Source organism: Fistularia commersonii, chromosome 31 (assembly GCF_037954325.1).
Source record: "Fistularia commersonii isolate RoL2024-O1a breed Wild chromosome 31, RoL_Fcom_v1.0, whole genome shotgun sequence".
Lineage (NCBI taxonomy): Eukaryota > Metazoa > Chordata > Actinopteri > Syngnathiformes > Fistulariidae > Fistularia > Fistularia commersonii.
This window is the reverse complement of record NC_141314.1, coordinates 7,221,640-7,247,100: the sequence shown is the minus strand read 5'-3', so window position 1 is coordinate 7,247,100 and position 25,461 is coordinate 7,221,640. Positions and strand designations below refer to the sequence as shown.

General features: G+C 45.5%; 2 protein-coding genes across 5 annotated transcripts in view; both read left to right on the top strand.

Annotated features, from left to right (window-relative positions):
• LOC147215771 (mitogen-activated protein kinase kinase kinase kinase 4) overlaps positions 1-4,323 on the top strand; it is a 58,890-nt gene extending 54,567 nt beyond the window's left edge. For all 4 annotated transcript variants that reach the window (XM_086178693.1, XM_086178694.1, XM_086178695.1 and 1 more), the window contains 3 exons: positions 2,343-2,502; positions 3,493-3,632; positions 4,104-4,323. In XM_086178693.1, coding sequence (XP_086034819.1) covers positions 2,343-2,502; positions 3,493-3,632; positions 4,104-4,187 — 384 coding nt within the window. In that variant the 3' untranslated portion in view covers positions 4,188-4,323. The remainder of the gene's footprint in view (positions 1-2,342; positions 2,503-3,492; positions 3,633-4,103) is intronic.
• Positions 4,324-7,852: 3,529 nt separating this feature from the next.
• myot (myotilin) overlaps positions 7,853-25,461 on the top strand; it is a 28,637-nt gene continuing 11,028 nt past the window's right edge. Inside the window, exons 1-10 of the mRNA XM_086178608.1 lie at positions 7,853-7,909; positions 14,011-14,069; positions 14,225-14,396; positions 14,487-14,549; positions 14,656-14,797; positions 15,581-15,604; positions 16,318-16,437; positions 16,516-16,733; positions 20,596-20,771; positions 24,763-24,982. Coding sequence (XP_086034734.1) covers positions 14,062-14,069; positions 14,225-14,396; positions 14,487-14,549; positions 14,656-14,797; positions 15,581-15,604; positions 16,318-16,437; positions 16,516-16,733; positions 20,596-20,771; positions 24,763-24,982 — 1,143 coding nt within the window. The 5' untranslated portion in view covers positions 7,853-7,909; positions 14,011-14,061. The remainder of the gene's footprint in view (positions 7,910-14,010; positions 14,070-14,224; positions 14,397-14,486; positions 14,550-14,655; positions 14,798-15,580; positions 15,605-16,317; positions 16,438-16,515; positions 16,734-20,595; positions 20,772-24,762; positions 24,983-25,461) is intronic.

Here is a 25,461-nt window from a genome sequence, read left to right as displayed (position 1 = left end):
CTCTGGCCGACAGGGTGCAGCTCCTTCTTCGCTTTCTCCGAGCAGCTCCCGATGGATGGTGTGATCCGGCGGTCGTACCGGTCTGTGTGTTCTTGGGCTGGTCGCCCACCGCTGCTGCAGTCAGAGGGAGGCGGGTCATTCCCCCGTCTCCTCCTGCTGCCGTACGTGGGCACGCCGAGCTCCGGTGAGTCACGCTGATGTCCCGACGTGTTCCCTGAAGTGGGCTTCAAAATGTGAAACGATAGATCTTCTGGATTTATTACATAAAGCTCTTTGGCTCATCTCTCCTGACTGACTGACGTGATCAGCGACGGAGATACTTCTTCTGCTCTCACTGTTTTCACGACGTTGTTGTTCATCGGCGGTGCAGTGGTTAGAGCTTCACCCTCACAGCCAGAAGGTCCCTGGTTGGATTCACACAGCGTTCCTCCCTGTGTGGAGCCTCCATGTTGTCTGCATGGGGTTCCTCAGGGTTCTCCGGGTTCCTCCCACAGTCCAAACACATGCAGGAGCTTCACTGGAGACCCTACATTGTCCAGACAAGTGAATGAGAGGGTTCAGGGTGAACACCACCTCTCACCCAGTGACTGCAGGATAGGCGGCGTGCAGAATGAATGAATGAATGAATGAACAAATATTCAGATCATCACCATGTTCTGTGAACACGTATTCCTGATGAGACACGTTTCACACGAGTCTGTTGTCTACTGAATTGGAGATGTCCTGAGGTTCAGACACCACCTGTTGCCATGAAGTATCTTCTGCTGCACAGCTGACACACACACACACACACACACACACACACTCACACACACACACACTCCTACTGTGTGCTACTTTCTGCAAAGACGCAGAGAGCTCGGGTGGGAGGGAGGAGAAAAATAAGGTCTAAAAATATGTCCTTCCCATCCTCCATTGCCCTGATCATTTTGACGGCGTTAGAATGTGTGTGTGTGTATGTGTGTGTGTGTGTGTGTGTGTGTGTGACCTGTTCTTGCCACCCTCGACTCCTCCTCCAGTACATAAGGCAAGCCTGCACACCCGCCGCCTGCCACACAGTGCCTTATCCTGCCACCCAGTCGCCTCTTCTCTCTCCTCCATCGCTCTTCATCCCTCCATCCCTCTCTTCTCCTCTCTCTCTCTCTCTCTCTCTCACTCACTCACTCACTCACCCAAACCCTCATTTATTCAAACCCGCCTCCACGCTGGGAAAAAAAGACCACTTTTTATGCATCACTCCTGGAAGTGGTTTGCCAGTTTTGCGAACACGCACACACACACACACACACACACACACTTACCTCAAGCTGCTTGGCATCTCTCTCTCTCTGTCCCTCTCACACACACTCACACACACAGACACACATGATCCTACCACCCACTTCTTAGAAGGACACCGCGTGCAGTCCTCCTCAGCGTGGTTCCAGGCGCGCAGAGATGTTGATGCCGAGGCAGCGGATTAAGATCGCCCTGCGTCTGTGGATGCCGGTGCTGATGCTCAGGATCGTGGTCGCTCGCACGCCGGTGACGTATCTCCACTCCCGCTTCCCGGAGACGCTGACTGTCTCCGATATTCACCTAATTATCAATGTGTTTTTCAACACTCTGTCTGACTTTCGAGAGCCAAGTTTCTGGAATTTGTCGTTTGTTCGGGAAAGTTTAGTTGATGTGTTTAGTTGGATGTGGGCGGCACAGAGTAGCAGGGTTAGCGCCTCCTGCTCACAGCCAGAAGGTTTCGGTTGGATTCCCACAGGGTTCCCCTTCTTGTCTGGAGTCTCCATGATCACCCAGTGTCTGCGTGGGGTTCCTCAGGATTCTCCGGGTTCCTCCTACAGTCCAAACACATGCGAGAGCTTCACTGGAGACCCTCCACCGTCCAGATGTGTGAATAGTTGTGTGTCTCCGTATGAATCGTGGATGAGCGGGTGGTATTCTACCCCACCGGTCGAGGCAGAAGGCCGCCCACACTGGGCTGGGTTCTGTCTTAGGCGGAGAATCCTTGCCGCTATCTCGAAATCCTTGTTCCTGGGTGAAATGTTGGGCTTGTGTAGGTCATCTTAAAGAGTGTGGTCCACACCTGCTCTCCACAGAAGGTATCTTCAGACATCGGGTGTTGGATTAGGAGCTGTAGAAATAACATCTGACTCTAACGGCTGAAGTAAAAGCAAACAACTGCTGTGTCAGTGAAGGTGTTGGTAAACCCAAAGGAAATCGACCAATGGATCCGTGGTGTGACGCTGATGTCACTTTCTCCACGATGCTTCTGCGTCGGCGTTGGATGAAATAAGGCAAACCGAGCGTTTCAGATGCCGAACTCAGTCGTGTCTGTGTTTGTCTCGCAGATCCAGGGCACCATCCGTCCACACGCCATCATCATCCTGCCAAACAGCGCGGGGACAGAAGTTCTGGTCTGCTACGAAGACGAGGGCGTCTACATCGACACCTACGGCCGCATCACCAAGGATACCGTGCTGCAGTGGGGGGAGATGCCCGCATCAGTTGGTAGGATCAGCTTTCCGAACCACATGTTGGGTTTACCGTATTTTTTTTTGTACCGTATTTTCACGACCATAAGGCGTACCGTCCTAAAAGGCGCAGTCTCAGTTATGCGTTCCATTACTGTATTTAACACACACATAAGGCACACCTGATTATAGGGCGCGGCTTTTATATACAATCCAAGCCTACGCCTCCCCCTTTAATGTTCTCATGGAGTCCTCTACTACGTCCACCTTAAAACAGCAACACACACACAAGCATACAAGTGTGCGTATTTAAAAATAGAGCGGGAGCAAAACTAAGTTTGGGATTCACATTTTTTTACCGGTAATCGTCATCAGTCAAACCCATGGAAGTCCCTTTTGCGAAAGCTCGCACAACAGTGTCAGCAGACACGTTAGCCCGAGCATCTGCAATCCATTCGCAAATTGTGGCGTAACTTGCCCGGCGCCGCCTTCCATTCTTAGTGAAACTGTGGTCTCCATCGGTCATGCATCGCTCCCACGCCGCTCGCAGCCTTACTTTGAACGGCCGGTTCACACAGATGCCCAGCGATCATTAATCGATACATTAATCTCAAATTCTCTCGCGGCTGCTCGATTTCCATGTTCCTCCGCGCAGCTGATGGCATTCAGTTAAAACTGTGCTTCACAAGCGTGTCGCTTTGCCATTTTCAGAGTTGTTAAAACAACGATGTTCTGCATAACGCACATACCTGTGCTTAATGTACAATCAACGCCCACACTTCCCCCTTTAACCTTCTCATGGTGTTCTCTACTACGTCCGCCTTACAACAACACACACAGGGCGCGATGCACTAGAGGGCGCGCCGCTCATTTTGAAGAAAATCTAAGACTTTTATGTGCGCCATATAGTCGTGAAATTACGATATGTGTGATTTCAGGAGACCTTACTCCTCGAAACAAAAATATTTAGAGCTCGCAGTAGCACGCTCCCCTCCTGCTGACTCACCTCCGGTGTCTCCGCCTGCAGCCTACCTGCAGTCCAACCAGGTGATGGGCTGGGGAGAAAAGGCCATCGAACTACGGTCCGCCACCACGGGAAACCTGGAGGGCGTCTTCATGCACAAGAAGGCCCAGAAACTCAAGTTTCTATGTGAAAGAAACGACAAGGTGGGAGTTTCACTGCCCCCTCGGCTGTTCAGCACCCCTACGAGTCGTGGTCCGTGTTCTGGACTTCAGCCCAGGATGGGATTTTATCCATTATTTGTTCCAGTTCCATTGCAGTCAAACATCACTAAAAGACATCAGTAACAAATAGTGTGTTTGAATATGTACAGTACCCCTAAAAATGTCATTTTTTAACAATGCTAAATCTTAATGAATCGTGATGATTCTTGAACCTGGGACCTTCAGAGGTCTCCACAGCCAAGCATCTTCCTCCATCTAACCCTCTTCTCACCATCCATAGACCTCCTCCCTGGTCTTCCTCTAGATCCAACCTCAGCTTCCCTCTATCCAGATCTTCTCCATCCCTCCTCTGTCCATGTTCAAACCATCTCAGTGTAACTTTATCTACTGGTGCTCTGTGAAAGCCTGTCAGTGGATGTGGAATTCACAGGAATGTGTGGTCTCCTGTTGCAGGTCTTCTTCGCGTCTGTGCAGTCTGGAGGCAGCAGCCAGATTTACTTCATGACTCTGGGGCAGAACTCTCTGTTCAGCTGGTAGCCCTCCGTCCTGCTGCTGGGATTCGGCCGCCCATCTGCATCTTCGCCATCGTGCCGGGACCTTCTCGCCGTCTGCCGTCCATCAGCGGATGCCACAAAGCTGCTCTGGGATCCATTGCTCTTGTTTTTTCGTGGAGGCCGGTGAAGGCTCCAGCAGCCCGGATCACCTTCGACTGGCAGCGGCTTATTTCCTGAAGTCCGAGCTGCCGTCGGCCGATGATCTGAGCTCCCTGGTAGCCCGTGTGGTCTCATGAACGCAGCGTCGCTTCCCCTCAGTCGTCCTCACGGTTTCATCCGGCACCTTCACTGGATCTCCTCATCTTCCCGCACTCAGCTCGTCCACCCTGGATCTGCAGGGCTCCAGTCGTCTCCTCCAAGCATCTTCTATTTCATACACAAAGTGGACGTATCAGTCTGTTGTATCCACGGCAACAACGCCCGCCGTCCCTGATTTGTTATCGGATCCCAATTTTGCAAATCTGGCTTCTTCCATTTTTTTAGAGACAGGATGTGGAATCCCTTCCTCTCTGCTCTTTGTCTCCAGCCGGTGGCTGAAGGTCCATCAGTATTAATCACAGCTAAACTAGAAGCCGTCCTTTCCAGAGCCAGGGGACCTTCTCAGATATCTTCTTCTCGCTTCATTTGAAGAGTCCCCTTCCGGCGGAAAACCTGGACAGTTTTCCAGGTTCACGCCGAGTCACTCCAAAGCTGTCCAGATGCAACGGGTTTTACTGTTTTACTCCACCAGACGGAGACAAGCAGACGAATCCACCGTCTGTGTTACCACGACAACAAAGTATGACGTCGACAACTCTTGTTTCCCAGGCAGGCGGCAAAACCTCAGGTGTCGGCCGCGCCGAGTCGTTTGTGTTAACGGGATTTTAGCATGCCGTTTTCCCGCCGTGCCCAGGTCTCCTGCTCCGATGGCGGTGAAGTTGTGCCGCGAGTACCTCCATTCAAGTAGTGAGGCGCAGTAAAACCGGCTTTCCAAGCCTCCTTTTTGTACGGCCCCGATCGAGAACATTTGAAGCCATTCCGCCAAGTCGGTATGTGTTTGCCCCGTGATGGGCAAGAGATGTTCCACAGCGTTGGCTGTTTTGCCGTTGACCAATGAGCTTCTGAGCCTGAAACCACAGACCAAGGCTCCTGAGCGGTGGCTTCTCCTGATGTTTGGGCGCGAACGGTCGGACCTTGATTCACGACACGAACGGAGCGTGTTCCCGCCCTGCTGCCATTTTCAGAATTGTTACCGCTAAGCTAATAGGTTAGCGTAAGAGTTAGCCGTACCCTGGAGGTTCTCGGGTTCGGTTGCGTTACTTCAAATAAAAGCAGATGAGTGAGTTCAAATACTCCAAAGTCCCCAGGTTTTTAACTGCGCTTTCCTTTTTTTAACCTCCGAATGTGAATTAGCCATTATGTTCATTTTTTTTATACCAGTGTTATGTTATTCTAAACAGTGTATCTTGAATTTGATGGTAAGCAAAAAAAAATTGGCACCAAATATCCTTTTCTTTTGTTGGACTGATTGCAGCTGGTTCTGTGAGCATACTATGTTAAACTTGAAAGTTGACTTTCTTTGTTGCTAAGCTACGCTACGTTCATTTCAGGGTGATTGACAGCGGCATCCATTCCCATTCTGTATGACATGGGTTGAAGTCCCATGCAGCCGTGTCAGCAGGAATTAGTGTGACAATATCTTCGCTTTATTTTAAGTTTAAGGACTTTTAACAGCAATGTAAACTATCTCCGCGCAGAGCTTTGTGCAGGATCACCGATTGTGTATCTGGGGAGAGAGGAAGTGGATTGGATGGAGAAGTTAGCAAGGAAGGAAGGAAGGATGGGGGAAGTGATCTGGGTTTTAGAAAAGGGTGGAGGAGGTGGTGTGAGTTCTGGTAAGGGCTGCTGAGATAGTACAGATCTACGGTAGCTCCTCTGTAGACCAGGATGGAAGGAGGTCTATAGAAAATGAAAGTGGGTCGTCCTGCTCGAAGGCATCAGGCGACAGCAGGCCGATGACGATTATGTCGGTTTTCCAAAGTTCTTGTTCATTTAGAGAGAGTTGGAAGTCCTGGGAGTCCTTCAGGAACGCTGTAGATCCTGAACGGCCGTGGACATGATGAGACGCCAAACAGGACCCGGACATGCCGTAGCTGTGAGATTGTGTTTCCTGAACCGAACCCTGCGCCGCGCGCCAAGATGCGGCCGCTTCGGTTTATTGTTTTGCACTGGACTTTTCTTTGACGCCTCCTGCTTCTGCTAACTTATGGTTCCATTTTAAGAGGAAAAAGACACTTAAGATGATAAAAAGTAAAATAAAATGAATGTGATGGATGAAATGTGCTTTTATTTGTGTTCTTTTATGTGATAGAAGCCTCTGATAGCCGATGAAGAACCCGCGTACTGAAGTCCAGTTCACACACTCCACGGAGAGCAGGTCTCTCTTTGAGATGATCTGGGAGGGACTAATGTTCCAGTACTGCTAAAACCAAGGAGTGCTAACAGCTACATGCTAATAGCTGGCATGATACAGTCACAACTTCACTTTGCATGACAAAAAAACAATGGCGGATACCTAGCAGGACCACCAGAGGGTGAACTAGTTAGGTTTGGAAACCAGGTTCCCCCTGGACCGGTCAACCTTCGGTCCCAGGCCACATACAGGGACATCCAACCATTCACACGTATGGACAATGGAAGGTCTCCACTGAACCTCCTGCCTGTTTTTGGACTATGAGAGGAACCCGAAGGAACGTGGAGACTCCTGGAGGTTTGGAGATGATGTCTTCAGAGTCACGGCGTGGGTGATTTCTAAATCGTTACAATAATAATAACAGTGAGGTGTCTCTTAGTAAAGAAGCCATTTTGCACGATAGCTCATGTGCAGAAGAAGAATGTTATTCCAGGGGCCTCCTGGGGCATCAAGTGAGTGGTTGAGGACCACGCTGGATCTTCTCACTGGCAGGAGAAGGAACCCAGACGTGGTTTGCACTTGGTGGTTGAAGCCGAACTTGGACTTGGACTTGCATAAACCTGACTTTCTTGTGTGGGATTTATGAAAGTAGTTTCATCCCGCTCCTTTTCCAGGACCTTCTAAGTATCTCCCTCCCCACTGCTGTGAGTTCTGAGTCTTATTCCAGCTGTGTGGATGCAAAACGGATCCGGTCATGTATCCGCGCAACATAAAAAGTCTGTTTCCCGGCCCCGGTGCGGCCGTCATACCTCCAGGGGTCTCGGGTGTCCCCTCAAGACTTGCTGGCACCAGTCGTTTGCAGGTGTCTTGACCCCTCCGGACCGAGCGAGGTCACGAGGTCGTGCACCGTCAGCCCGTTTTCCGAGCAGATCCCTGCAATGGAGGACACACCCGGGTTCTCCCCTCCGTATTCCACAATCTTCCATGTCAGAAGTTATAAACCGGACTTTGAACTCCAGGCTCGGTGTGTCCCCGCTGGCTGGGCTCTAAATTTGCCCCCTGAGCTCTATTCCTTCCCCCGCCGCCAGCCTCAGATTCCCTCTTAACCCCATTCCACCGCGACCCCCCCCTCACACACACACACACACACATGCTGGTGAGTTTGTGTGTAAATGTGTGTGTCAGCTCACCCGAGGGAAGGAGCGCCGGAGCCTTGAGCGGCAGACGCACACCGTCGCACGGCTTCGCTGAGGATACACACTTCCTGTTTGGATCCGTACCTGCAACCCTGACCCGCCGGGGACGCTGGACAGGTGAGCCGCAGCGCGTTTGCTCAAAGGTTTCCGACAGTCGGCGTTAATGCAGAACTGGAGGTGCAACTGGGCCCATGTGACGTGTGTGTGTGTGTGTGTGTGATTTCATGACTAGCATAACATGCAGTCACTTGGGGGAGGGGGGGGGCTGAGAACAAGTGACTAGGCATTGTCCTCCACCAGAAATTTCCTTTAAATTATATCTTCTATAATGCTATTATATAGTATATAGTATAGAGGTACCAATTATTTGCTTGTAGTGTGTGAGCTGATCCTTCTGGGGCAAATGGGAAGTGAGAGAGACTCAAACTGACTCACAGTTGCTGTCAATTGATCTATCTATCTATCTATCTGTCTATCTGTCTATCTGTCTGTCTGTCTGTCTGTCTGTCTGTCTGTCTAATCGTCTGTATAAATTATAGGTGTATATGCATATATATGTTGTATATACGTACTCTATGTCCCCACATATTTATTCAGTATATGTACAAAACAACTTTTTCTCTGTCTATATCTATCTATATATATGTATATATATACATATATATACTCACATATTGTATATATATTGACTGCATACATACAGTATATACATGTGTGTGTGTGTGTGTATACATATATATATATATATATATATATATATATATATACATATATATGTGTAAAGTATACGGTATATATACATATTTTTATATATATACTGTATACACATAACACATATACATATCCACTATACTCATACTGCCTATATCCACATGTATATACAGCATATATGCATGTCTATCTATCTATCTATCTATCTATCTATCTATCTATCTATCTATCTGTCTATCATGCTGGGTGAGTGAGCACTGAGCGGTTTAGCAGCAGGTATGCATAGGTGCCAAAGCTGGATTTGTGGAGGCCGTTGTGGTTTTGCTGGTGCTGGTAATTGGGTTGGGGGTGTGTGGCCTGGTGGGGGTCGGGATACCGGGGTGGGGGGCGCTGTGCAGGCCTGGCATGCCTGCATGACGCCGCGTTCACCCGCTGAGCCGTGGTTGGCGCGGGGCGGGATCAGGTGACCCGGCCTGGTTCTAAATCCGTCCCCGAAGAGGACCAAGTTGAGGAGCCGGGAGAATCGGAGAAGCCGGGCGGCAGGAAAGGCCGGATACATGCGGAGCACTTTGAGAAGCATTGTCCACTCGGTCTCCTCCACACATATACCGTTCATCACCCACCTCTGTGTCCTCCTCAACCTTCAGGGGACACTCAAATGCAAAACCCCGAGCAGGAACGGTATCCATGTTCATGGAAGAAGTTTTAGATCCAGCATCTCCTCAGTGGACAGACAGGAGTGAGGAGTTTTTAGAGTGTTGGAATGAGTGGCCCTGCCTCTCCTGTGGGTCTCAGCCTTGTAATGGTCATTTGGTGGATGCCTCTGGGGATCAAGATCACATATTCTCCCGGATTTACCATCCGGTTAACCGAAAGGGGGTTCCTACTGAGGCAGTTTCTCAAACTTCTACATCCGAACCAGATCTCCAGGCATCCGGTTCGGTGACCTAACTTTCTCCAAGAGGTGTCTGACGCAGAACTGTGTGGTTTGGGCTTCTTTATCAGGACTCTTGATGTGCTCCAGGAAAAAATAAAAATTAATATTAAACTAAACCACCGCTAGCAATTCTCTCCAGGATACACCTAAGGTGCTGCAGGGGTCAGGCTCCACTCCCTCGCAACCAGAAAGTCCCTGGTTGGATTCCCACAGGAGACCTTTCTGTGTGGATTTCTCCCTGTGTCTGCGTGGGGTTCCTCAGGGTTCTCCGGGTTCCTCCCACTGTCTACACATTTAGAGAAGTGGAGACCCGACATCGTCCAGAGCAGGGGTGGGCAAACTTTTTGGCTCAGGGGCCACATTGACTCTCAAAATTTGACAGACAAGCCGGGTCAGCACAGGATACGATACATATTAAAAAAAACGCATTAGCTAACAGTTCATATCAGACTCGTCTGACATTTGCTTTGAAAATAAAACCAGCTTGGTTTTCAAAGGCTCTGACGTTTGCTTGCATTTCATGCACAAACCGGTTTTTCCCTTGTAGCTTCACGTCCAGCTCATTCATGTGTGTCAGTACGTCCACAGTAAAGGCTAAATCATAATGCCAATCTGGGTCATTCAGCTCAGGAAAATTCTCAAGTAGCTCCAAAAATGAAATAATCTCCTGTTTGAGCTCCCACATTCATTGATCCAATCATTCAATCATTCACTTCAAGTATGAATTCTGTACCACTCTTTGGCGGGCCGGAGGTGGCCCGCGGCCCGTACTTTGCTAGCCGCTGGTCCAGAGGATGAATGGTTGGACGTCTCCATGTGATGATTGAATGAAGGACGTTTTTTCTCTATATGACGTGTGAGTGAATGGTGGTATGTCCCCTGTGATGAACCACATCCCTCGCCCAATGCCAGCTGGACCGTAATGAAGAAGAAGAACTGAGGATTTATCAAAAACCCTGTGTCACCTGCAAGGCTGGTTCGGTTTTCTATCTCCAATCTTCATTGGTTCACTTGACCAGGTGAACAACACCATAGATTCTCAGACAGGAAGTCATTCACTCACAGATGGAGGCTTGGGTTAGCACATCGCTAAGCTAGGAGTCGTAAAAGGCAAGCGGGAGCGCATATTGGCTTGTTTCAGACACCAGTTCCTGGAAAAGGCTGCACCCGCCACTTTGAGGTTTCAACACTATAAACAGGTCAAAGGTCAAAGGCCTGCGGCATGTCAGTCCGCTTCCCAAATGCGTTTATAGTCGAGTTGTCCGCGCTGATTGTGGCGTTTAAAGAAGGCGTGCTGCAAGGTAGCTTTTGTCTGGCTCGGGTGCGAGCCTGGGAGCCGGTCCGATGATCTCAAGGTGTTGATTCCTCCCGCAGGTTGGACTTACGTAACGCCTCCCCTGCATCGCGCAACCGCCGCGCTAAATCCGTCCGCGGGGGGTTTGTACACGGCTGGAATTACACAGTGGGTGGTTTCTTTAAATTTAACAAGACGGACCCGCTTTCCACGTGAAGCGTGGAGCGAGCCCAGACGAAAGCGGGGTTCAGTTTGGGTTCTTTTTACCATGTCGGTTTATAATGCTACGCTACGTTCATCTCCTGAAATGTAAGATGTCGACTGTTAGTTTTTAAATCCACCTTTTAATCAGTGAAGCTGAAAAACAAGAAGATGTCCACGAATTTCATTCAGCAGCATAGAGAGTTGAAGCGCTCCTCTGGTGGCAATGTGGGTTTTAAATTATAGCCGTGAAGTAGCTTGGAGCACATTCTCCAAGGTCATGGATGTAGTTTAGTGGGTCACACGGCTGGGCATTGCCTCAATAACACCAACAGTTATGCTGATTATTATTATTATTTCTTGGTATTATTATGATGCAATATCAATAATTATGGGAGATATTTAGATCATTTGTTAATCTTTGAACCTTGGCGCCACCAATCTGTATCCAGCTATCTTTAGCTGCACAGCAGCCGCATTGGAGGCAAACCCAGATTGTTACCGCCGCCGTTAATCTTTGGGTTATTTCCCAAACAGACAATTGATATGAGAGATTTGGCGGCAGCTGTCGTACCTCTGACACACACACACACACACACACACACACACACACACACACACACCTGTTGATAGTGATTATCCTTGTGGAAAACCGGGAGAACACGTGGATGTTGGCAACTTTTCAGCTGTTTTGTTTGTCTTGCGGCATAATCCTCGGGTTTCCGGCGGCGCTGTGACCTTCTTGTAGAAACGGAGGCTGGAACCCTGGCTAACTCCTGAACGTTGAATAATGGTTGGGGGATTTCAGTAGAGCACTGTTGGTTGTGGCCACTTACAAGAACCTGCAGGAAAACAGCATTGCAATCAGGTCTCCTGAAGTGCAATTAAAACCCTTGGAGTTCCTCCAAACCTCATCATGAAGAGAAATACGAATTATCTCATTGCAGGCATTAGTTTTCATTTCATTCTCCAGATTCTCCATTTAATGCATGCTAAATTGATTATTTATGCTTAATTTTCATGCCAGTTACTAAATTGACAAAATTTACTAACCACCTCTTTGGAGCAAGTAGATGAGTTATACGATCATGGAGAGGAAAGATGAATCAATCCTTTAATACTAGCATTAGCACTAGCAGTAAGGCTTACAAACTATTGCGCATGTCATAGCATTTAAATAAACAACATGAGCTATTTGATTTTGATCTTCATTAGGAGCTAATAGCCTCCTCTCTGATGCTCCCTGCTATAAAACTGCACGGCAGAGGAGAGTTATGTACTCAGACACTAAAGATTTATCTCAGGTCAGAGTGTCTGCTGCATTTAGGATTTTGCAACCGGGTTTAATTTAGCCGGGGAAACCTGAACCTCCGGCCCCTCTGTCAGCTCGCTGTCCCCGGCGGTGGACGGAGGCCCGCCGGGCTGCAGGCTGGGATCTGCAAGGATCCGCCTCATGTGAGAGAGTCTGATCGCCGTGACGACGGATGACGGAGGCCCTCGGTACCCGGAGGCCCGGGGAGAGGAAACCGTGGGGGGAGAAAGGAGAAGATAAGTCTGGGTTTCAGCTGCATTCACTCAATCCTGCAGCCTGGTGAAGCTGAAACCAGCCGTCATTGGGTGAGAGGCGGGGCTCATCTTCGACCAATCACAGGGCCTCATATAGAGACACCATTCAACCATTCACCCCAACACACAGAGACACACAGCCGGTTCCCCCTCGCATTCACGAGAACACGGAGACCCCACAAAAAAAGGCCCCCTGATGGGAATCCGACCGCTGGCCTGTGGAAGCTCTAACCCACTGCACCACCCTGCCAGCATTCAGAATGCTTCACGCAGCACATCACAATGTCACAATTGTATTTTTATCAAATGCTTGCCCGTCTGTATGTGCCATGTTTTGATGCCATTTCTCATTTCTTTGCACGTCTGCATCCTGACACTCACTATTACCTTCTTACCCTGCTTTCCAGCCACGCAAAACACAATGGATGTTTGAAAATACGAACTGGGCCCGGTGAGCGCCTGGCTGTGTGAATGTGAATGGCTGAATGTGATCCAGTGTGAAAGCGATGAAAGCGCTATCTTAGTGGGGGACCGTTTACCATTTCGAAGGTGTCGACGCCGGAGCCACAACCACTGATTCACTCAGAATCTAAGCTGTTTCTATGCATAGAGCTACACCTGGGAGGGGAGAGGGGGGAGTACAACCTTCACCAGATGCCAGCTGATCAGTGGGACTCCTACTGAGAGACAAGGCGAAGCTGGATCAGGTCCGCTCAGGTACCTGCTCCCCTGGCTGCCGACTGCTCATGGTTCATTGTGATGGGTTAAATGCAGAGAGGAATTACCTGTGAGACATTAATGAAATACAATAAATGAAAAAAATAAATAAATAAAAAATAAATAAAGTGAAAAAATAAAATGACATGTCCATACAGAGCAGACCATGATCTGCAGCAGGGGTTTGCAAACCACGGCCCACGGGCCACATCCGGCCCGTTGGTCTTTATAATCCGGCCCGCCAAAGATTTGTTCAAAATTCATACTTGATGTGAATGACTGAATGGTTGGATTAATGGATGTGGGAGCTCAAACAGGAGATTATTTCATTTTTGGAGCTACTTGAGAATTTTCCTGAGCGGCTTAATGCCTCGACCAAGAGGGGAGAAGGACAGAGAGAGACAAAGCAGGAGTGTGATGGAGATGGAGGAACCGACAGCAGTAGACGTGCAGAAGATCAGACCCTGCTCTGCGGGGTAGATATGCCCTATGGCTAGGCTAACGCTAACTATAGGCTTCCTCCAAAAAAAAAGGTTTGAACCCTGTGCTCAAACAAAGAGAAACATCTCAAAAATGGTCTGTCAGAAGAGGAGCTCAATGGAGAAGTCCATGACTCCCGTGTCTTGACCACAGATTCAGGATTTGACCTCAAATGTTTTGGAACTAAGCTGCTGAGATGTAGAAACTGTCACTCCTGTAACCACACACACATATATTTGTATATATAACTGAAGTCTCCTCAAGTTTTACAGACAGCGACCTATCTAACACTGCATTCCTGTCTCTGCAAAGCGTAAAAGAACCGGTAGAAGAACCGCCGCTGCCTCCTGGAACGCCTGAAACATGGCACAGTGAGTCTCCCCAGCATGTGCACACAACATGCACACATGCATCTCCAGAGAGGCTTGTGAAAATAAGAAATGGCCATGCAAAATGGTCAAGCTATAGCCGCATGTCTGTGTGTGTGTGTGTGTGTGTGTGTGTGTGTGTGTGTGTGTGTGTGTAGTATCCAGAGGGTGCAGAAGAAGACCAGCACCATGTCTCTGACCATCTCCTCGTCCTCCTCGTCCTCCGTGTCCTCGTCCCGGGAGCTGTCCTCCTGCTCCTCCAGCTCCTCGGTGTCGTCCAGGGTCCTGGCCCAGAGCCTGGTGCAACCGCTGTGTGTCAGCCCGCAGAGGGTGCTGACCTCCAACTGTGACAAGTTCTCAAGATCAAGCACACAAACCTTTATTGGAGATTTTATTAAATGATGAATTATGTTTCTGCAGACACAAAGCCCAGTCTACAATCAACAGTATTCAGGTGGCGGAGTGGCACCCACGTTTGTCAAGGTAACACACACACACACACACACACACAAACACACCCCTCTGGACAGAAAGGTGTGTACTAACAACGTGCTTCCTGTGTCTGACAAGCCGCTGATGGTCTTCACAGTGTCTCCATGATGTGTCGACGGTGAAGGGGCAGCTGGTGGTCCTGGAGTGCAGGCTGAGGGGGACGCCACCCTTGCAGGTCCTGTGGTACAGAGAGGACGAGCAAATACTGGACTCTGATGACTTTAGGATACTGCGTAAAAGTGAGCGCACACATGTGTGTGTGTGTGTGTGTGTGTGTGTGTGTGTGTGTGTGTATGTGTGTTTGTGTGTGTGTTTATCACTTTACTTAGCAAACGCATTTCAAATTTGAATGTCTCCATGTGTGGCCCTGTAATTGGCTAGAAAAAGGAAAAACGCGCACAATCGCTGCCCAGTTACATATAGGTGCTGGATCAAAAAAAGTTGAGAGGTTTTGAGAAAATCCGCACACCAATAATGCTCCAAAAATGAATTTATTTGACATATAGTGCAGGAAACGTATTCTCGCATGACATTTCAAGCAACATTGCTCAGATGCTTACCAGAAATGTGTGTCCAACACAGAGGAAGAGCCTATGTTTGCTCGAAACATCATGCGAGAATAAGTTCCCTGTAGTATATGTAAAATAAATTGTCTTTATTGTGCAGATTTTTTTAAAACTTCTATTTGGCCCTGTGATTGGTCCAGGGAGAACCTGCCTCTCGTCCAATGACAGCAGGGATAGGGCAACAACAACTCTGAGTGCAGGATAGGCAATATAGATAAGGAATGAATGGATGAATATTCACAGAGCGCGGCCTGCATCAAGCAGAGGAGTTCCCCTGCATGGATGTGAAGTCAGTCAAAGTATTTTAGCGTGTTAATGATGGCTCAATAGATAAGATTGGCCTTCTGAGGTCACCTGGAAGATTGAGATACCTTCAGTAACAATAGGTCAGATTTGAAGCTAATAATAACAACGGCTCCAGTGGAAATAACCTCTTCCTCTCCTCTTAATTCCCAGAGGCCAGTTCTACATCGATACCAGGTGAGTACAGAGTATCTCCGTTCTTACGACTAAGGAAATGCTGTGTGTTTGGTCAGCCTTTTTTAGGGTTTATTTATTTTAACTAAGTGGACTCTTTATTGTTAATTTGTTAAACATATTGTTATATTTATACATGAACACATTATGTTGTATTATGTATAGTAATAATAACAATTATAATATAATGATAATAATGTATAATTATTGGTTATTAGTGTTATTACTAATACTGATAATAATAATAATAATAATAATAATAATAACAATAATAATAACAATAGATTCTGAATGTTTGACTACAGGCTAACATTGGCTAATGGCTACATTGGCTACAGGCTAATGTGTAAATATTGATTATTAGTGTTATTACTAATACTGATTATGATAATAATAATAATAACAATAGATTCTGAATGTTTGACTACAGGCTAACATTATGTCATATTATGATGTAATATTTAAAATTCAATTCTGAAAAGTCACATATGGATGTGTTTAAGACTGATCCCCTACTTTATCCAGGTGCATCTCTTTCAGGGGGAATTTATGTGAGGTCGTGAAATATTGCAATAATCACAGTAACTGGCACACTAGCGGCTCCCTGTGGACAGGACACGGAGCTGCTCCGAGGAGAGACGGACCTCCAGACGGCGGCTGAGGGAATGTAGTTGAATGTTTTGAGCTGAGATGTTGTCGTGTTGCCCCTTTCCCAGAAGAGCTTTGCACCCTGGTGATCACGGAGGCTTTTCCAGAAGACTCCGGACTCTTCAAGTGTATGGCCCTCAACCCCTTCGGCACGGTCTCCTGCTCGGCCATCCTGGAAGTATACAAGGGTGCGTTTACTGTTGGAGGACAGAAAAGCTCGGTCTGATTTGTGTATTCGCCTCATCATCCTTTCTCCTTCCCCGCAGACCTGGAGGAGCAGCTGGAGATCGAGACCGTCGTCCAGCAGGAGGAAGTGTCCCCTCAGCGAGGGAGCGAGGCGGACAACAAGCGGGACGATCCACCGGTTCTGTCTTCGTCCTCCGCGAAAAGCATCCAGGACTCTCCACCTCTGCCTCCCAACTCTACAGCGCTCCCGCCAGCAGAGTGGCTGGATGGGCCACTGGAGGACATCATCTCCAGCCCTGCAGAGTGAGCAGAGGACACTCACACTCACAATGTTGACACACCTGAGCAAAAAAGTTTCACAAAGGTTCCCCTAGATGTCCATGATTGAATATGAATGAAGGGCAAGATGTTTCAGCTGAAGCCCCTTTTCATTTTGGGGTTCCTCAGGGATCCATTTTCGGCCCCGTCCTCTTTTCTGCCAACTCTTGAACAGCATCTGTGCCTCTGCATCCTTCCAAACCTTCACTCACCATCTCAGTGTGACTTCATCTGCATTATTGCGATAATGCATGTGATTCTTGAACCATCTGAATCGTCTTCTAGTGGAGAATTTTACACGTACCTTTTTCATTTAAGGCCTCTGGGGAAAGTAAATCTCCCTGCTGGTGGGATGTGAGTTGTGCATTTGCCTCTTCCAGATACAAAGGTCAGATTGGAAGGTTTTACTGCTTTTCCATGAGGACTATAAACAGGTTGTCTAATTGTCTTTAGCCAAACAGCTACAACATCAAACCAGAGTTTGTGGATTGAGTAGTCCACAATCCATATTTTTAGCCAGCGTGCACAGCACGTTCCTCTGTGGTTGTTTGAATAGAGTCTGTCTTGGACTTTCGATGCCAGCAGTGAGTAGCTAATGTCCATACGTTCCCTTTGGTCTAAGCTACGGTGAATATGATTATTTGCTGTGTTGTTGATGAAGTTCTTGCAGCGTTCCTTCTCAGACAAGCTTGGTTTGAAGCTGGGTTTCCCCCGAGCAGGAGACCAGGTCAAGGGGAGGTTAAATTAAACATTGTCACATGAGTGATAATTCGTGATAGCCTGATGCAGACTTTGGCTGTTTCACATCTAAATGAGAGATTAAATCGTTTGCCTGCGTTTCACTTTTTTATTGAGTTCTAGAAGTAGAACTCAATAATGCTTTTTATAAGGCATTTGTTGTATTGAAAAAGTGTAGTAGTTCAGAGCCTTTGAAAATTTGAGGAAAACCTGAAATAACCAAAACCAAGTTGTTAACAATCTGCTGTCAACATGGTCTTGACCTTTGCAGTACCTCATTTACACAGAGAAGGTCGCTGTTGCTGCATTTCCAAACATCCATTCACTCACTGCCAGAAGCAGACATTTACACATCATCAGGATTTTTTCATGTAATTGTGAGTCACATGACATAACAGCAACCACCATAACATCAATAATAATAACAATCTCCTTCTTCTTTTTCTTTCGGCTTTTCCCTTCAGGGGTCGCCACAGCGAATCAACTTTCTCCATCTAACCCTAAATAATAATAATAATAATAATAATAATAATAATAATAATGACAATAATAATTTAATAGAATGGAATGTGCCTACTACTGCAAAAAATTATAATGATATTTTCCATTTGGCTGCTCCCTTCAGGGTCGCCACAGCAATCATCTGACCCTTGATACCATAACAAAACAACAACAAAAAGAACAATATATTACTACTACTACCAACAATAGTAATCGTAATAGTAATAATAATTATAACAGTTCTTGTTCCTCTTCTTTCGGCTTTTCCCTTCAGAGGTTGCCACAGCGAATCAACTTTCTCCATCTAACCCTATTCTCTGTATCCTCCTCTCTCCCACCGGCTAACTTCATTTCTTCTCTCACTACGTCCATAAATCTTCTCTTTGGTCTTCCTCTAGACCTCCTGGCCGGCAGCTCCATTTCCAGCATCCGTCTACCAATATATTCACCATCCCTCCTCTGTACATGAGCCAACCATCTCAGTCTGGCTTCTCTGACCATCTCTCCAAAACATCTAACATGTGCTGTTCCTCTGATAAACTCATTCCTAATCCTATCCATCCTGGTCACACCCAAAGAGAACCTCAACATCTTCATCTCTGCAACCTATAGCCCTGCCTTCTGTCTTTTTGTCATCTTCACTGTTTCTAGGCCGTACATGATCACTGGTCTCACCACTGTCTTGGAGATTCTTGTCTAACCTCATCTGTCAGCCTATCCATCACCACTGCGAACAAGAAGGGGCTCAGAGCTGATCCCTGATGGAGTCCCACCTCCACCTTGAACTTCTGTGTTACCCCTCCAGCACACCGCACTTCTGTCTCACAGCAAGCATACATGTCCTGCACCAGTCAAACATACTTCTCTGCCACTCCAGACTTCCTCATACAATATCAGAGCTCCTCTCTTGGCACCCTGTCATATGCTTTTTCTAGGTCTACAAAAAACACAATGCGGCTCCCTCTGGCTCTCTCTGTACTTCTCTATTGGCATTCTCAAAGCAAATACTGCATCTGTACTACTCTTTCTAGACATGAAGTCATTCAGCTGTTCACAAATGCTGACTTCTGCTCTCAGTCCAGTTTCCACTACTCTTTCCCATAACGTCATTGTATGGCTCGTCAACCTTACCCCTCTAAGGTTGCCACAATTCTGCACATCCCCTTTATTCTTAAAAATAGGCACCATCACACTTTGTCTCCATTCTTCAGGCATCTTCTCGCTCTCTAAGATCCTGTTGAATAATCGAGTCAAAACCTCTACCGCTGCCTCTCCGAGACACATCCACACCTTCACAGGCATATCATCAGGACCAACTGCTTTTCCACTCTTCATCCTCTTCAATGCCTTCCTCACTTCACTTTTACTGATTTGTGCTACTTTGTGGTCTACAATAGTCACCTCATCTACCCTTGCCTCTCTTTCATTTTCCACATTCATCACCTCTTCAAAGTACTCTTCCCATCTTCCCATCACTCTTCTTGCACCTGTCAATACATTTCCCTCTGTATCCTTAATCACCCAGGTGTGTTGTAGATCCGTTCCACGATTATAAGAATGTCTATCAATATAATTTCCTGTCATTACCATTCTTTTATTTTATTACTTATTTATTTTAGGTTGCACAACGATCATTGACGATCAGTGACTAGGCATTGTCCTCCACCAGAAATTTCCTTTAAATTATATCTTCTATAATGCTATTATATAGTATATAGTATAGAGGTACCAATTATTTGCTTGTAGTGTGTGAGCTGATCCTTCTGGGGCAAATGGGAAGTGAGAGAGACTCAAACTGACTCACAGTTGCTGTCAATTGATCTATCTATCTATCTATCTATCTATCTATCTATCTATCTATCTATCTATCTATCTATCTATCTATCTATCTATCTATCTATCTATCTATCTATCTATCTATCTATCTATCTGTCTATCTGTCTGTCTGTCTGTCTGTCTGTCTAATCGTCTGTATAAATTATAGGTGTATATGCATATATATGTTGTATATACGTACTCTATGTCCCCACATATTTATTCAGTATATGTACAAAACAACTTTTTCTCTGTCTATATCTATCTATATATATGTATATATATACATATATACACTCACATATTGTATATATATTGACTGCATACATACAATATATATATGTATATATATATATATATATATATATATATATATATATATATATACACAAATATGTATATATATATATACATACAAATATGTGTATATATATATATACATACAAATATGTGTATATATACATATATATATGTAAAGTATACGGTACATATACATATTTTTATATATATACTGTATACACATAACACATATACATATCCACTATACTCATACTGCCTATATCCACATGTATATACAGCATATATGCATGTATATCTATCGATCTATCTATCTATCTATCTATCTATCTATCTATCTATCTATCTATCTATCTATCTATCTATCTATCTATCTAGCTGATTTTGTCGTGGTGCGTTCACGTGACCGCCTAAATAATGGGAAATTGCATTTCCTTTTTGTTTCATCCGGGTGTTTGCGTGTGCGCGCCCCTGTTGCGCGTGCGGCTCAGCTGTTCGGCCAATCAACCAATCAGCTTCGTGTCGCGCGCTCCCGTCCCCCGCTCGCTCCCGCCCGCGGGGGTCACCTGTGCCTCGGTCCTCCCCGCCGGCTCCCCACCGGCGAGCTCCCTCCTCGGTTACCGACCGGAGAGTCCAGGTCCACCCGTGTAAAACGACCTTTTCTGAGGTAAGAATCTCCGCGGCGGTGTTATTGTCACCTCCCGCTAACTTTTAAGGATGTAGAATTAAAACTTTTTTTTCTTTTCTATTTTTCTTTTACCGCGGGGTCGATTAACTTCACCGCTAACGGTAACAATTAAACTAGCTAATTGTCCGCCATTGTTTCCTCGTCCGTTTGCTAACTCCTCCGGGAAAGGTCAGGCTATCTTGGGACCCGCTGGGAAGCGGACTTCGGTCTATTCCGGGGGGTTTGTGTCATGACCGACTCCACTCAGTCAGTCAAAGAGAATAAAGTGAGGTAAATTTGGATTTTCAACACATCTTTAACCTGCTTGATGGCTTCAAACCAGCTGACAAGTCACCCGTGAAGTTGAACTTGATGCAGCAGCAGCAGCAGGAGTTCACCTGAGTTGTTATTTTTTGATCTTAACATAGAGCTCCTCAGTACAGCAGCATTAGAATATGTCTTAACTAGACACACACTGTGCTGAAGTGAAACATGAACTATAGGAACCCTCTCTTTAAATGACCTGCAGCTGCCTCCATGCTGCAGTTTATGCGCCAATGAAATGCCTAAATAAAGCACTTAATCAGTTTAAAGTGAATGGAAGATCCCTGTTTCATGTGATGCTCAAGTCTCAATGACATGCAGGATATTTGCGACTCAAACCTGATGCATTTTGTGTTTTCATAGTTCCATGGAAGCCTCTGTTCAGTTTGCTTTACTCGTTTTAATTCCAGTGGGAATTAGATGATGGTTTTCTCAGTGTCTCCTCTCTATTAGTGTCCAGAGATATGATCTCATCTGTAACGTGATGTGGTAACATGGTGGTGTCTTTGTCCGCCCCGTCCACCCTCCTTCTCCTCCTCCTCTGTCAGACTCTGGACAACAACAGTTGTCCTGGTCTGGCTCAAGTTAAAGGTCGTGTTGACGTTCCTCAGCCACCTTGAAGTCTGATCATGATTGTCCATATTGATCGAATTGTGCAGGGTGCTTGATTGAATTACGATTGTTCCACCGAACACATAAAGCAAATGACTTTGTAACATATTTTAAGCTAATTTCTTTATCAGTCTTTCTGAAATAGCCAAACTCTCACCTGGAGGTGACACACTGGGACAAGGAAATAATTGAATGTCAATGTGACATGTTTACCTGATTACTTTGTCGGATTAATCAATAGTATTTTGCTTTTTTGGTTGTCATGGGCTGTGAAGGATAGCATGCCCTTCCCACAATGCCATGCAAATCTTGACTGTGTGTGTGTGTGTGTGTGTGTGTGTGTGTGTGTGTGTGTGTGTGTGTGTGTGTGTGTGTTTTTTCAAAGGGTTAGGACGTCAGTAGTGTGTCAGCACCTGCCAGCTGATGTCCGAATTCCTGTACCAATATAGCTTTGCCCACTTAATCACAAAAACACACACACTCTCTTGCAATGTCTTTACTAGCTCTGTCTCTCACAAACACATTACGTTTGGATATTACATCGCTCCTCCTTGTGCAGAGCTTAGAAACTGCATTTTGAACAAATCTTTAATCAACATTACTTTCAGTTAAACTAAAGATAAAGGCCTCTGCAAAGCCTAGGACACTTGAGTTTCAGGAATTGTTGCCCTGCGTTTTGATTTATTTATTGTTGTTGACCAATTAAAATATAAACAAATGTAGAACCTGCTGCTTCTTCAGTCGGGGAATGTTGGTCATAAAAGATTAAAAATTGGCAATGTTTTGAAATGAGGTGGTGTCCACAGTTCATATGGTTGTAAGTAACTGTATATAGAGAGCATCTGCTGACATACTTGTTTCAAACAATAATAATCCTAAAAACATCTATGTGAAAATGCTATTCTTTCATGTACACATAGAGCTTTTCAATGCAGTCAGTATTAGAATATGTCTTAACTTTTAGACTCACACACACACACACACACACACACACACACACACACACACACACGCACACTCATATGATATGATGACATATATGATACTGTATCTGTCAAATCTATAAAAATAGAATATGAAATCACATCTATCCAGTCTAAAATGCCTAAGACATTATTTGAGTGGCTGCTCCAAAGAGGGGAGCACCACTGGGAGATATGACTTTCTAATTATGACATCAATTGCCGTTATTATGGCAAAGCATAACCTGAAAATACAGTCAATTAATAAACCATTTTAATCATATACCTTTACAAATGTTTGTCTGCATACACATTACATTGTATTATTTTTTTATAATTTTTTTTCCAGTCATAACCTTACTGTCTAAACATTGGCCATGATGTTCTTGAAGATTTTGTTCATAAGCTGCATGTGTTCATGGGTTGTTGATTCAGCTGGCGGTGATTTGGAGAGAAATGCTAGGATCTCCGTTTGAATACATTGTAGTCTCAAGTACCAGCCTTGCAATAACTTTGTTGAAAATATCACACAAACATCCCTGAAAGCAGTAGATATCATCACCATGAGTGTTACTGCAAGCCTGGACACAATTGCTGATTTTTCTGGGACCCGAATATTGTAGAGAACACTTTAGATATAGACTTATATAACATAATTCAATTCATAGCGTGTCTTGTGATTTGAAAACGTCTGTATTTTATTGAATCAGTATTTTAAGAATGGGTGAGATGAAATAAACAACAGTAAAAATATTACACTTAATATAAAGCTGGCCCCTGCTTTGACCTCAGAGATTACTACATCAACTTATTGGTGTTAATCAGTGTTAGATATTATTGCAAGCATTAGGATTTCCTATGATAAGTTAGTTCATAAAATAAAACCATTTTCCAAAGTACCCTAAATTCCTGATCCTGCAAAGCATCGTAAACCCATTCATTTATTCATGGATTTTATTACATGCAGTTTAATGTTTTCTTCGTCCTTTATAAATTTAAGTGTATATATTTATAAGTGTTGAGTATATTTAGACAATGTATGCAACATGAAATATCTGAATATATAGAATATATTGTCACAAAGTACTTTGTGAAGAGGGATTGAGGTGTTTGCTTATTCTAGAGAGCTCATAATATAATCCACACAGTATTTAAGTAGAAGCCAGTATCTAGAAAGGTATCCAGAAAGTAGTAAAAACATTTTGATAATTAAAAATTTCTCCCCTATTTCTCCTGAGGCCCAAGAAGCACTGGAAACACAAGTTGCTTTTATTGTCTCAGAATTGTTTGTCCCCTTTTTTGGACACTGCATACCTCTTAAATGTATCTGCTATTTCACCCAACTATATGAGTCTTGACTTAACCATCCTATGGTAATTGAGTCAGATTATTGTGCTGAAGTCCTGAACGATCCCGAAGAATCACCCCAAGGATTAAAGTTTGAGTATTGTCACCATCCAAAAGAAAAGAAAAATCCACATCCCGATCCAACTGTCCGTTGCCCGAGCTCCAAAATAGCTTTATTTCTAGTAGACTGTTTGGTTGTCATGGCGACAGCATTCTTTCCTTGGAGAAGAAGTGACACAAACCACTCCCGGTATTATAAGAACACAACATAATTGAAACGGCGTGGCAGGACAGTCTATGAAACCATTGAAAGTCAAGAGGAAATCATAGGGTCGCCTGTGCATTGCAGCTAACCTACACAAGACAGGAAAAATACCCCAAATACATTTTAAAGGTAGCCATCTTTTTCATTTTTGTTTATTGTGAGAATTTATTCTTTACTATTGACTGGATGTATTTTTTCCCCCTCCCTTAAATCACACAGAAATAAATGAACTGAAACGAGGTTAGATTATAGGTCACTTTACTTTCTTTTAAATTGAGTAACACTCATAAAATACATTTTGACAACCTTTTATGTGAACACATAAATGGTTTTGAATATGTGTGACTCTTAAGTTGGGTCATCACAAACCTCCAGTGAACACCCTCATCAATGAAGACGAGGTTTCTGTTTACCTCCATTGTTTACCTCCGGCTTTGGATGAGACGTATGTGAAAGCGGTAATGTGCCTGTCCTTGTTCAGTTTCCCGGAGCCAGAGCCGGTCAACCACTCCGCCGAAGAACACTCGGCTCACAACAAAGAAGAGGGTGCCCCAAGCTCAGTGGGACACAAGTCATCCGAGGTCGGCGTCGGCGCCCCTACATCCAGCACGCCGCCACTGCCGTCCCCACCGCCACAGGAGGACGTCCAGGAGAAAAACCAAACGGCCAGGCTCTTTGCCCCGAGCAAGCTCAGCTTCACCGTAAGAACTTCTCTGCAGCTTACGGAGTGGGTTATGAAAGGGGCTGTGTATGAGATGCTGGAGCAGATTCCCAGAGTGGAAATCAGATCTGCTGTCAGACAGAAACAGAGAAGATCCCTGTCCACAGCATGAATGCCATGTAGGTCGTTCGACTGATACGGAAAAACCGACCGTCAGAGTATTCATAAGCCCTCATTCACTTAGCTCAGTGAGTTAAACCCACAGACTGAGAGCTCCCAGCAGGCCAGGACCCCTGAATGCAACGTGCAGAGGGTTTTCCAAACCTTCTCACATTAGATTTTAGTCTTGCAGACTCTTATGTGATCTGTGGATTGTCATGAATTCTCTTGATTTTGTGTTATTACCTTTTGCTGATTTTCTTAAACCCTGTTTTGCTTGCTTAAAGTCAGTTACGTTGAATGTCAGGGTTTTGATTCTGTTCAGGGCTTCACAAACACCGAGCAGACACTGAATGAATG